General features: G+C 34.9%; 1 protein-coding gene across 17 annotated transcripts in view; it reads right to left on the reverse strand.

The window, feature by feature from the left end:
* The window catches only part of LOC120076320 (ARM repeat superfamily protein), a 90228-nt gene that overhangs the window by 9583 nt on the left and 66351 nt on the right, over window positions 1-14294 (reverse strand). For all 17 annotated transcript variants that reach the window (XM_039030097.2, XM_090312784.1, XM_090312785.1 and 14 more), the window contains 2 exons: window positions 7642-7861; window positions 6831-6961 (listed from right to left, as the gene is read on the reverse strand). In XM_039030097.2, the coding sequence (XP_038886025.1) occupies window positions 6831-6961; window positions 7642-7861 (351 nt within the window). The remainder of the gene's footprint in view (window positions 1-6830; window positions 6962-7641; window positions 7862-14294) is intronic.

Here is a 14294-nt window from a genome sequence, read left to right on the forward strand (position 1 = left end):
ATGTACTAACTCACAATACTTACTGAATAGGCTATGTCGGGTCGAGTAACTGTAAGGTATTTAAGTTTTCCTACTAACCTCCTATATCTTTCAGGATCTTTTAGCAATTCTTCATCTTTTGTGAGCTATAAGATGGGCATCATTGGGGTACTACATGGCTTAGCCCCTAGCTACCCTGTTTCAGTCAACAAGTCAAGTACATATTTTCTCTGTGATAATATGATAATAGTATTCCGTTCTTACTTCTTATTACCTCAATTCCTAAGAAGTATTTCAACATACCCAAATCTTTTATATGGAATTAACTATAAAGAAAGGTCTTTAGGGACTGGATACCTAAAGCATCATCACCAGTAATCAATATATCATCCACATATACGACTAACAAGATGACACCACCCTCAGATCTCTTAAAAAAGACCGAATGATCTAACGTGCTCTTCCGCATTCCAAAGCTTTAATCACCTGACTAAATTTACCAAACCAAGCTCGTGGGCTCTGCTTTAATCCATACAATGATTTACAAAGACGACACACCGTTCCATTCTCCCCCTGAGTAACAAACCCTGGTGGTTGCTCCATATACACCTCTTCTTGAAGATCACCATGAAGAAATGCATTTTTAATATCAAGCTGATGTAAAAGCCAATGATTGATTGAAGCTAATGAAATAAACAACCTCACAGATGCCATTTTTGCTATAGGAGAAAAAGTATCAGCATAGTCAACGCCATAAGTTTGTGCATAGCGCCATAAGTTTGTGTGTAGCCTTTCGCTACAAGGCGCGCTTTTAATCGAGCAACAAAACCATCAGGATTGACTTTAACTGCAAACACCCATTTGCAACCGATAGCCTTCTTTCCTGCTGAGAGAGAAACTAAATCCCAAGTACAATTATCATCTAAGGCAGTCATCTCCTCTACCATTGCGGCACACCAAAAACAGCCTCATGAACAGTTTTAGGGATGGATACAGACTCTAAGGATGCAATAAATGAACATGTGGAAGGCGACAAATGGTTATATGAAACAAAAGAGGAAATAGAATGAGCATATGTACGTTTACCTTTACAAAGAGCAATAGGAAGATCATCACTCGTTTCTGGATCCAATGACCAAGAAGACTCTGGTACAGGGCATTGAACTGAAGGAGGTTGTCGTCGAGTATAGACCTTAATGATGGGTGGAAGAGTAGAGGTACTCACAGCTGGAGATGAATCAGGAACAGGATCGGAAGAAGAAATAACTGTGTAGACAAGGAAATCATCCTCTAATTCCTTATGCTCCCCCTGACTCTTATTCGAAGAGAAAGACGGAGATAAAAAATGAGGTATGTTAAAAAAACGTGACATCAGGAGAGAAGAAATATTTATTTAGACTAGGACAATAACACCGATACCCTTTTTGAACATGGGAATTACCAAGAAAAATACATTTTAAGGACTTTGGATCCAGCTTGGTATGCTGAGGCCAAACATCCCGAACACAGTAGGTACAACCAAATATTTTGGGTGGAATGGGAAACAAATGTTGCTTGGGGCATAAAGTACGAAAATGTATCTCACTCTTAAGAATGGAAGAGGGCATACGATTTATTAAGAAACAAGTTGTAGAAACAACATCAGCCCAAAAGGACTTTGAAACATGCATTTGAAACATCAAAGCTCTGGCTGTCTCAAGGAGATTGATGAAGAATGTCATGGTCATCTAAATAAGATTTGAGTGCATGAGAGAAATATTCCTTAGCATTATCACTTCGTAGAATTTTAAGAGCACCACTAAACTGAGTTTGAATTTCAGCATGGAAGTTACGAAAATGAGAAAGTAACTCAGAACGACTTTTCATTAAATATAACTATGTAACACGAGAATAATCATCGACAAATGTAACAAAATACCTAAACCCTCCTTTGGACTCAACAGGACATGGACCCCAAACATCAGAATGGACTAATTCAAAAGGAGCACTAGCTCATTTATTGACTCAAGGATACAAACTCAAACGATGAAATTTAGCAAACTGACATGACTTACAATCTAAAGAAGACAAATGTTGAAGTTGTGGACGAAGACTTAACACAGAGATAGACAGATGACCCAAACGACAATACTCATCAAAGGGAGACGACACACTTGAGCATGTGATGGCTATAGGTGTTTGTGGTTCAAAGATGTAAAGACCTCCAAATTCACACCCTTTACCAATAGTCTGCTTCGTCGTAAGATCCTAAAATAAGCAATAACAAGGAAAAAAGAAGACACAATAATGAAGATCACGAGTGAGTTTACTGACCGAAATCAAATTAAACGAGAAATGTGGTGATTTTAAAATTGATGACAAAGAAATTGATTCAGTAAGATGGACGGTTCCTAATCCTAAAACAAGAGTGGAGGTTCCATCAGCTATAGTGACATTAGGTGAAGAGGTAGATGTACAAAGGTTAGAGATAAACTGGGGTTACCTGTCATATGGTTTGTAGTGCCAAAGTCAATGACCCATTTTGATGTGGAGGAAAGAAGGCATTTAGAAATGTTACTTGTCTCTATGATAGTCATAATGGGAGTAGAAGATGATGCCCTCAATGACTCTTGATACTGTTGAAATTTAGCAAACTCCTCTGAAGAAATCGTAATTGACTTGTCAAGATTATCAGGAGTAGAGGTGACATGTGCAAGGGGTGATGGCATCCTCTGACCCTTATTCATCAATCTTCTGCATTCACGTTTCGTATGATCAAGTTTATGACAATAATAGCAAACAATACCTCTTGGATTTGATCTTTGATTATTGGGATGATCTTTAGAGCTATTTTATTCAACCCCCTTATTACCTTTATAATCATTTATGATCCCAATCAAAGCACTACTAGAATCAGATGATGTAACTGCTTGTATCTTCTCGATAGGAAGTATTCGAGTGTAAGCTTCTTCCAACGATGAGATATTTGAGCTTGACAACACTTGATCTTTGGCCAACTCATATTTAGGTGCAAGACCTACTAAAAAACTCCTGGTAAACAACTTTTCACGTTGAGCCATTAGAACTTTTGGATCCGTGCTGATTGGCATCAAGGCATTGAATTCCGCACATGTATTTTTAACCTCCATAAAGTAGCTTGTAAGAGATTTTTCTCCTTGATCAGGTTGATAGTCTTACAAACATCAAACACTCTATTAATATTCTCTTTCCCTAAATAAAGGAAATCCAAATATTTCAATAGTTCCTTGACTGATTCACAGTGATTTACTAGTTCAATGATTTCATGGTCAATAGAATTCTTGATTTGTAGAAGCATTCTTGAATCGTCCCGCCACCAAATCTTTTTATTAGCATCAATTGGTGGCTCTTCAGTGATGTGATCATCCATCTCCATGCTCCTAATAAAGTGGCGAACATTTGATCCCCATGAATAGTAGTTGGATCCATTCAACTTGTGTTCAGTTACTTTTGACACCATAGGAACAATCTCAGACATGACTACTAGTTTCTTATCAGCCATTACCTCAAAAAATATACACCGGACAGAAGAGAATCAAACCCTAATTTACCGAAGAGACGTCTTTACAAGCAGTGAGTATATCTATATATCCCAAACAAACACACCACCAAGGAGAGTCGACAAAACTGAGGAAACCCACAGAAGACGAACCAAAACAGGTGGCGCATGGATTGACGGCAGAAGGGAAAAAGTGGTGCGTGAGCCTCACGCGCTAGTTAGATGGAATCCGGACTTTGGGGTTTTGTAGATTGGCGGCTGGGCTTTTCGACGGATTGGACGGTGTCGAAAACTATTTTTTTTTTTTTTTTTTTTTTGTGGCAGCGGCTAACGGCGGCGAACGAACCGAAGACGGCGACTGTGAACTCACCCCTCCACAAAACCTTAGACGTAACACAAACGGGCTCTAAATTCTTAAACCCAAAGGTTCACAAAACCTTAAGTTTGTTTAGAGGGCTCTGATACCATGTAAAACTCTTAGGTTTGAGAGAGAATCAGAAGACTCTATTCATTCACCAAAGATATGAATATATACAAGTGTATAAAGCATAGAAAAAGAAAATATAACAAAATATTTATAATAATGGAAAACTCTAACAATAGAATTATAATAGATAGAACCGTAAGCCTCAGTGCTTCTGCCTTTGGGGCGTGAAAGGTGTAAGCCTAAGTGAAAAGTGGGTAAAAGAATTAAAACAATAAATTTGTATAGGGGATGTTGGCGGTGGTGGGATTCCATTCAACACGTGTAGACTCTAATTATCTTCAGTTGGATAAGAAAATAATAGCAGACGGCATGCAAGTTAGCTTTCTAATCCATAAGAAAAAGGCTAGCTTTTTTTTTTTCCCCCTACTCTTTAAACACCGTTTCCCCTCTTTTTTGTAATTTTGCCGATTTTTTTTGTTCATTATCACAGCAAAGACAAAAACTGGTTTTCTTCTTCTCCTTAGTCTTATCTTTTTTGTGGTGCTGCAGCTATTTCAAACTTTGTTTCTACTATTTTATATTTTTACAACTTCTCAACATATATTGTTTTTAATTCTACTTCTAATTACAAAATATGCATTTTCGCAGTTTTCCTCTTATTTTTTAAAATGTTTTGTTTTGTTTTCTTTCTTTATGTCTCTTTGTTCTATTTTTTTTTAAAAAAATAATGATGTAATCATACAACTCTTATATTATGGCACTATAATAGTAAGCATACAAAGTTTTACATTTTATAATTATTATTATATCTATAATGAGGCTTACACCTAATTTTTTTTAATAGAACAATCAATTTTCATTGAGAAAAAAATGAAAGAATACACGGGCAAACAAAAAATCAGCCCACAAAAAAAGGAGAATCCCACACCAAGAAGGGACTCCAATTAAACAAGATTATATCAATCGAATAATTACAAAAAACCTTCGAAATCGAAGCTCAGTGAGACATGAAAGTGAACAAGATACCAACTCTCCCCAGCTTCCCTCTCAAGCTCCTTAAACACCCTACTATTCCTCTCACCCCCACAAAACCCAAACAATAGCACAAACACTAACAAACCAGAGAAAACACCCTCTCTCCCCAAACGGTGTATTGAGGAAGAACTCCTTGATCATCTCTAAAACCTCTGTGACAAGCATACATCCAAGCAAAAGTCTGGAAAAAGGAAGGATATTTCGAGGCTTGCGCCTCATAGCGCCTCAAGGCTTACGTCTCACCTCCCCGTGGGAAAACGCCTCAAGACCACCTCAAGTTTTTTAAAACATTGTGTGGAAGTGGGCACAATTTTGTATAGTTGGAGTCCCTTCCTGCAAAAGGGGAACCCTTTTTTGTGGACTTGGTTTTTGGTATGCCCATGTATTCTTCATTTTTCCTCAATGAAAGTGGTTGTTTTCATTAAAAAAAAAAGGCCGTCCCCCTTTGGGTCTATTTGAAGGGCATTGTTATCATTTCATTACAACTTGAATAATACTTCTACTTCAAGAATTCTCCAAGATTCTTAGTCTACACTAAGAGAAAAAATCGGATATTCAAAAACAGTTTAAAGTCTTCAAAAGATCCTTGATTCTTCTATATTTAATGCTCTTGTTTAGCAGAAAGATATACAACCCCAAAAAGATCCCAACCTAAATTTTCTTGTTGCAAATTGGACCCATCTTTTGCACTCCGGATCTTATACACATCCTTTGGATTATTTCATAAATCAATAAAATTGTTTCTTATCCCCCCCAAAAAAAGGAAATTAAGCTACGATTAAATTTAGGTTAAGCAACAAGAAGTTAGTGCAACTTATGATTAACTCTTTATTAAGTTAAGCAATACCTTGGAGCAATGGTAGATTTACTAAGGGCTAGAGAGGCTGGAGCCCTCCTCAATATTAAAATCTTAATATTATTAGGTAAAAATTCCTTCTGATTCTAAAGTTAAGCAATATTACTCCGTTGGCAAATGGGTTTTAAGCCCCCTCAGTGCCTATGTTAAGTCCAGTTTGGGCCCAAGCTTACATGGGCTTTCTTAACCTGAGGCGTGACAAGGGTGGGGATAGGTAGTCTTTTAGTGCATGGTATTTTATTTATTTAAAAATATATACAGAAGCTATTTTTTCGGAAACATAATTTTCATTTCAAATTAGTTCTTTAAAATTGATTTTGTATATCAAATATAAATAGAAATGGAAAATTTAGAAAAAGAGAAAAATAAATAAATAAATAACAACAATGATGTAAACTACGCATCTTGGAGAATTCTCGAAAGAAAAGTATTATTCATTCGTTCTCCATACGTGGGGGAAGACTCCTATTTATAGAGTTTTAATACAAGTGGGGTAAAAAAGAGAATTAACCTAGACTATTACCCAATTACTCAATTAACCCCATTTTTCTTACATCAAACAATTTTCACTATTTTGTAAAAAGAATAAATCTCACAAAAAGAAACTATATTTCTTTTAGTGTCAGAAAAAACTTGTATACATCTTATTCCAAACTTTATTACCTTTCTTGTATGTATACAAAATCTAGCTATACTTTTTATTGAACAAAAATAATATAAAAAAATAGTTCAGTTATAGTTTTTAACAAACAAATTTAATATAAAAATACAATGTACGTACCTAATTTTTCAAAAGTACTTTTACTAATGCTAATACTGAGAAAGAACTAGGTGATAAAATAGATAATTTTAGTTTTATATATACGATGAAAAAAATATATTATTTGATAATACAGATAATGAAGTTATTATGCATCAATTTTAGAATATGAAAATTTGATCCATGTATGATAAGCACAACTTATGATCACGTATATGAAACTAAAATCATAAGCTATAGGAAAGAGTTCGCACACCTTTCGAAATGCCAATATGTCAGCCAAAGGAATTGACAGTGTCATCTTTAAAGCAATATCCAGTGCATCAGAAAGTGCTCGGTCACCATAGAGTTCAAAAACCCCGAAGTTGACATAGTTTCCAGCAAGAGCTGTGCAATTCATAGAAATACTTACTAAATTTTAGGAACAAGCATCTGATTTTCAATTTAGAACGAGCATCTGAAGTTGACAACAAGCATCTGATTTTCATTTCATTTTACACATCAAAATTTAACAGCAAAACCTTCTACGCATAGCTCATCTGAATTTCACACGATTTTCATTTCAATCTATACAACAAAATTTAACAGCATCTGATTTTACGAACAAGCATCTGAAGTTGACATAAGTTCCTGCGATAGTACCTAAAATTTTTAGAGAACAAGCATCTGATTTTCATTTCAATCTACACAACAAAATTTAACAGCAAAACCTTTTACAATGTACTATATTGTTAAACCTTTTACAATGTACTATATTGCATGAATAACCTAACAATACAAGTGAACTTAGAAATGTGAACTTAGTACAAGAGGCAAATGTAGCAGGCAAAGTCTATCTACCACATAAGGTACCCAAAGATTAACAAGACATAACAGAAATGACAAAATGGATGCAGGCACTCACAAAGGTAAAATTAGTGGCTGACAAATGTTGATAGCATCTTTCAAAATGAAATTATAATTTCCAGTACTTGAATTTAAGACAGAGAGAAAAATATACCACCCACACAAATAGTAAAAAAAAAAAAGTCTACAAAGTTATAGTAATAAGATGGTTATATACTTGCCTCTAGTTAAAATAGTCAATGAAATCCATATTCCCTTGTATTTGAAGGCATATATATCAGCTGAGTTTGGGAGAGATAAAATCCTTGATCCATAAGCAACAATTAGTTTGCTGACTTCTCGGAAAAGAAGTATGCCATTGGGAGAAGATGAGTCAAAAGTCAAGCGTTGTGCCTTGTTTAACACAAACTCAGCCATGAATTTTAATAATGGGGTCGTTACCTGTATATTATCAACTATAATTCAACAGACGTTCTATTCTAAATAAAAACATTTGATGTAAAATCAAGAGGAGAGAAGACATGGTCATAAATAGAACAGTGAAATGCATTCAATGTTTATGACCAGAAAATATGATGCAAAAGTTTTGTTCCCTATAGAATCAAAATGTTGAGATATTCCGATAATTTCAAGACCAGAAACGGAGCTGAACACTATCTTGCCCCGTAATTTTCAACTGACATGGTGCATCAACTTTAACTTCTTAAGAGAACTAAAACTTGAATTTTAGGAAGAAATGGAGTTACTAAATTTCTTCTATAGTGAATCAAATATACAAGGTTTTCTTATAGAAAAGGAAGGCCATCTATCAATAAAATATTTCAAATATGAATAATAGATATAAACACCTAATACATAGATAATATTACAAGGATATAAAGAAAATCCAACACTTTCCCAAGCCCATTTGTAGATGTACCAAACTTATTGATAAATTTATCAAATTGTCTTGAAAAACCTTTAGTAAGCATATTAAACTATCAGACATTTGTTTGTCGTCAGAAGACATCCGTTACCCACGTCAATCTTCTTCTTTATAAAAAGCTTGACAACTTCAACATGCTTTGTCTGATCATGCAAAACTGAGTTGTGAGTTAAAGCGACGACAACCTTGTTGTCACAATATACTATATAGGTATCTTTTGAGACAATTGTACTTCAAGTATCTTGTTAATCAATCCTCGCAAATTCCATGGGTTTAGGCACTTCAACATTGGCTACTACATCATTTTGACTTTTACTCTTCCATGTAACTAAGTTTCCTCCAAGAACAGAACAACAAGCAAAAGTGGATGTTCTATCAATAATAATACTTCAACCTAATATGCATCATATGATGTAGCCTAAGAGATAAAAAAGAAAACTTTCTCTAAGAATCAAATCAAAGTCTTTATTATCAATTAAAAGTTACCAATACAAGAAAACAATCTCTCTATTCTTGATGGTTTCTGGAAAAATCTTGAAGATTATGATTCTGCCTTTCTTGAATTTTCCCCCAAAGAATCCAAATTTCATCCATTCCTTTTCGAAAGTCCTCTTGATAGATGTTTTTATTTGGATATTTTTGTTTTTTTTTTGTCGACCTCCAAATTTGTGGTGGGATGATTCATGGGTGTTCTTTCATCATAAAATCTTCTTCTTCGAGCCATATTCAAGTTTTTATGATATTCAACAAAGCCTTCATCTAAAGATTCTAAATCTTCCATCATATATCTCGGTAATTGACCTCCAAAATCTCTTCCCAAGTGCTGGTTTTCATTAGTTCTGTTGGGCTGATTATAATGTTGTTTCTTGCTAGCAGATCTTGAATTCCTTGAGGAGGTTCTTGAAGACTTTTCCTGAAAAACGGATTTGATTGAATTGTTGGTCCCTTTGTCAATATTTTCATCTTCTTATTCCGTCCCAAATTTCCATAGAAAGAAATGTCATCAAGGAATCAAATTTCCAATGTGGATAATGATAGGTTCTTTGAGAAAATTAGGCATGGGCAAAATTAGTATGCTGGAATTCTTCTTTGGAATCACTCGAATCAGAATTCCAGCACTGTTTTTGGAAGTAATTTGATTTTCTTGACTATATCATTTGCTGTATTTTTTCTTGGACATCTTTGGTCAGTAATACTCCATTCTTGCAAAATCTTGCAAAATCTTCGGTTTCTTTTTTCTTTCTTGGAATTTCAAGGGTTCCCCCTAATTAGATGTGCGATAGTCGGCAAAGAGTATAGCTCATGAAGCCCCTCCTGTGATCTGTGTCGCCAAGAATTTTCCGGTTTTCCATCGGCGGCAATGAACGTTGGCCCAGACAACTGCTCTAATACCAAATTGAGGTAGCCTAAGAGATAAGAGGAGAACTTTCTTCCAGAATCAAATCGAAGTCTTTATTATCAATTAAAAGTTGCCAATACAAGAAGATAATTTCTCTATTTATAAAGAATTGGAAAGCAATCTAATCCTAATCCTAATCCTAATCTTAATCCTAATGAACCAAGAAACTAATCATAATTCTAATCAACCATAGAAACGAATTCCAATCATATTCAATTAAGGATTTGACCATAATACCCTAGTTTACTCTAATCCTACTACATCATCATACTTCAACTTTTTTTTTTGAAGAGGAAACCAGTCTCTTTATTAATGATTGAAAGAGACTAATGCTCAAAATACAAGAGAGTTATACAAGGAGCATTAACATAAGACCTATGGATCAGAAGGCGGACCCGAACATCTCAACTAGGTTGACACCTCCTTAGTACCCTCATCATATCCTACAAACTAATCTCAAAGTAAAAGATTCAATGCTGAAACACAACTCTTACGATGAAGACATAAAATGAACAAAGATACAATAAAGACAGCTTCCCAGCAAGCATACTACAAAACATCGAATTAAAAAGAACAGCCTAACAGCATTAGCAAAACTATGCACATCATCATACTTCAACTTGAAGTTGGTCATATTTTTTAATGTACCTATACTTGGTCTTCCTTTCAAATACCTCAGGATCCTGTGACTTCAAGTGAGTGCATAAATTAACTTACCATAGCTACTACAAATACCATGTCTAGACGTGTGTGAAGTAAATAAGTGAGTCCACCCACAAGTCTTTGTCCTTTACCTTTTTTTTTTGTATAAGAAACTAGTTCACTGATGAATGAAATCTCATACTGAAGACTTAAATTTGATTTGATACAAGTTTCTGGAAATAAGTCAATAACATATTTCCCATGATTGACACAATACCTTTTTTTTAGATGTTGCAAACTTCATCCTAAAAATACTTCAAGGCTCCAAGTCTTTGATTTGAAATTCACTTGTAAGTTTGTTATTAAGATAACTATATTATCCATGAAAATAATATCAACATAAACAATTAAAATGGAAATTTTATTGTACCCATTTGAAAACCAATGTCATCTTTTTTTTTTTTTTTTGTGAAAAAGGAAACAAGCCTCTTCATTAAGATAATGAATAGACAATACAAAGTGAATGATAATATAATGAAAAGACAATAACAAAGCAAAACAATAGGATTAGCGAGTGCACTTGAATATCTCAACTAGGTTGACACCCCCTTAGCATTCTCATCGTATCCCAAAAGGACAAACCAAGAACAAAGTCCCAAAAACAGCTTGGGACCAGCAAATTAATATAATAAAACCTGAAGCTAACACAATGACATAAAAGCTAAATACAACTAACAGAAACACTAGACAAGTCCCTCCAAGTAGTACGACAAAGGAAAGATGAAGGCTTTTCAATTAAGGCTAATGTCTTGTATGGATAAATCTTTAAAAGCTTTGAAAAGTGGACACTATGATGAAGCATTAAGCTGCAGTTTGGGTTGAAACCTATTCGGTTTTGCAGTTTTGGTTTGTAAATAAGAAGAAGAGATCAAATGTATGTCATCGGGTTTGGGTTTGGTGAAGGCTAAATTGAAAATATACCAGACCAACTGCTAGTATATATAATTAAAATTCAAATAACGTTTCAACTAATGCGTTCAGTTGGGTTGACGTTAAACACACACTTGAAACCTAGAGGTCACCAGTCTGAACTCCCATACATGCAGTTATTTACTTAAATATAATGATCCCTTCATCTAGCCAAGCAGCACAAAATGATCCATTTGTAACTCACATGCCTAGCCCAACATTCATGTGCGTTGCTGTTGACCAACAGAGAATCACCAGTCGAACCAACTAAATTGTTGGTTATTCGGTTCAATCAATTCAGTTATATTTTTTATAGTAGTTTGGCTTTGGTTTGACACTCAAAGCAAGCTGATTACATCCCTAGTATCTGTAGTGTTTATGAAGTATGGTATGATATTTTTTACTCTAGAGGTATACATATATACATACACACACACACACACACACATATATATATATATATTTATTTGATTTCTTCTTTCTAATCAAACTAATACTTTTTGGTGATTATTGGACTCGAGTTTTCTTAGGCATGGAGCAAATTCATCAAATCCTCATCTGCTATGAACTAATTTCTTATCTTATAATCCTTGTGTTTCCTTGATATGAATAGGTAACTCATGATTTGTGGATGCTAATTTTTCCTATTGCAGATAAAAGAAATAATAAATTGACAAATACTCTTCCTCTACCATCTTTTCTTCGTGTTCCTAAATTAGTTTGTAATCTCATCTTTTAAAAAACTTTTTTATTTTTTTTTAATGAAAAGAACCACTTTCATTAAGAAAAAAAATGAAAGTATACAAGGACAACAAAAAGAAAGCCCATAAAAAGGAGAATCCTCTATAAAAAGGACCTCTAGCTATGCAAAATGACACCTATACAATAATTACAAAAAGTCTTCAAATTCGAAGCCCACAAAGAAACATGATAACACACAAGGGACCAAATCTCACTAGGATCCCTCTCCACACCCCCTAAAAACCCTATTGTTCCGCTCACCCCACACCAACCAAATAATAGCGCACACCCCCACAAGCCAAAGGAAACAGCTCATCTCCCTATTGGGCGGGTTCAGAAGAAACTCCTCAAGCAGCACCCCCGCATCTCTCAGTCGAGCCCCCAGAACACCAAACGTCCAAAACAAAGAGCCCAAACCGAGCTGAAAAACTCACAACGTCCAAAAACAAGGTTTAGGTCCTCCTCTACTTTCCTACAAAGAATGCAAAAGAAAGGATCCACAAGTGAGGGCATCTTCCTCTTAAGCCAATCTATCGTGTTAGCACGGTCAAGAAGAACTTGCCAATAAAAGAACCTCACTTTTCTAAGAATCTTAATACCTTAGAAAACTTTGAAAAAATTTTCATCATAGTGTCACTTTCTTTAAATCTCAAATTTCTTTCACGAGTCATGATGCTAAAAATACAATGAGATTCAAAGAAAGTGACACAATAATTAGAATCTTGACAATGTTAAAAAATAGATAAGATGTTATACACTAATTTAGGAACAGAACAAACTGGAAAAAAGGGTATAAATCAGTTTAATGGTTTCCTTGTGTACAACAGAAGAGATACTATCATCAACAATTCTATTTCTTTCATTTCCACAAGAAAGAGTGTGAATGAGAAAAACCAGTCTCGTACAAGAAGGTCTGAAATCAATACTCAATAGAGATGAATTATTGAAAGAAAAGACCTTTGAGGATGGTTACCCATTTGTTGCAAGGAAACATAAAGATTACCACATTAGAAATTGGTCTGTAGCAATTGCAGGAGTCGATGAATTTGTTCAATAGTAAGGGAACTTGAATCATAGTAATCAGAAAAAAATAACTGGGTTAGAAAGAAACATGTCCAAACCAAGGAAAAATATAATATTTTGAGCCAAGCAACGTAATTATGTCTATATGACATATAGTACTCTAATGTAATTGCTATATTTTGTTATGGGTTGTGATGAGGGTGCTATGGGTGTTCAACCTAGTTGAGATAGTCGGGTGCACCTATTAATCCCTAGTATTCATATTTACTTAGTCTCTTTGTAATTTGAGCAATAGTCTATTTTCATTTCATCAATGAAAAGTGTTGTTTTCATTCAAGAAAAAAAAAAGGTCTGATTGAACCGAACCTTGAGCCAAATCAAACCAAATTTGAACTAAACCAAATCTATTTCGAACCTTGAGCCCAATCGAACCTCGAGCCAAACCAAAAAGTGAACCGAACCAAAGCTACCAAATTTCCTTATATATGACCATGAACACATTGAAGGCGAATTAACCGTTATTTCGTATGCACAGCCACAAACAAACGTGAACAGGCAGTAGACGACAACTAGGGAAACAACGGAAGATGAAAGAGACAGGAGAATGTTCGTACAACACCAACAACGATGATAAGAAGTCTGGAATGGTAGAAGGCTTGAGCAACTCTGAGTCCTCAAATCCACCCGTTGAGCTTTCAGATATGTTTGAATAGTCTCTAACGGACAACAACGCTTGAAGACTTGCTAACAGCTGAGAGAGTGATTGGAATAATGCTAGAAGGTTGGACACTTACCGTCAAAGAATTGTGAACTGTCCAATCAAAAGAGAGGCACGTCGTGCAAAAGTGGCGACTAGGATTTCGACATCAACAGAAGTAGTTAGAATTTCTAAAATTAAGGTTTTTTTCCTTGAATTAAAGAAATAAATTTATTAAATTTCTTCTATATATTGAATCAAATTTAGAAAAGCACCATCCAGCTGGGGGCTGTTTGGCCCAAGGATTTGGGGGAGTAGGAGGGGAGTGAAGTCACTTGTTTCGCTCGGGAGTTTGTGGGTCCACTTTTAAAAACTATCAATTTTATACCTTATTAACTCCTTACACTGTGGCCCCAGGAGCTCACAATTTCTCAAACTTCATAACTCCACGGAGTTCACAACTCCACTTCTTGCCCCA

This window comes from Benincasa hispida, chromosome 4 (assembly GCF_027475165.1).
Source record: "Benincasa hispida cultivar pf3 chromosome 4, pf3_genome.v1.1, whole genome shotgun sequence".
Classification (NCBI taxonomy): domain Eukaryota; kingdom Viridiplantae; phylum Streptophyta; class Magnoliopsida; order Cucurbitales; family Cucurbitaceae; genus Benincasa; species Benincasa hispida.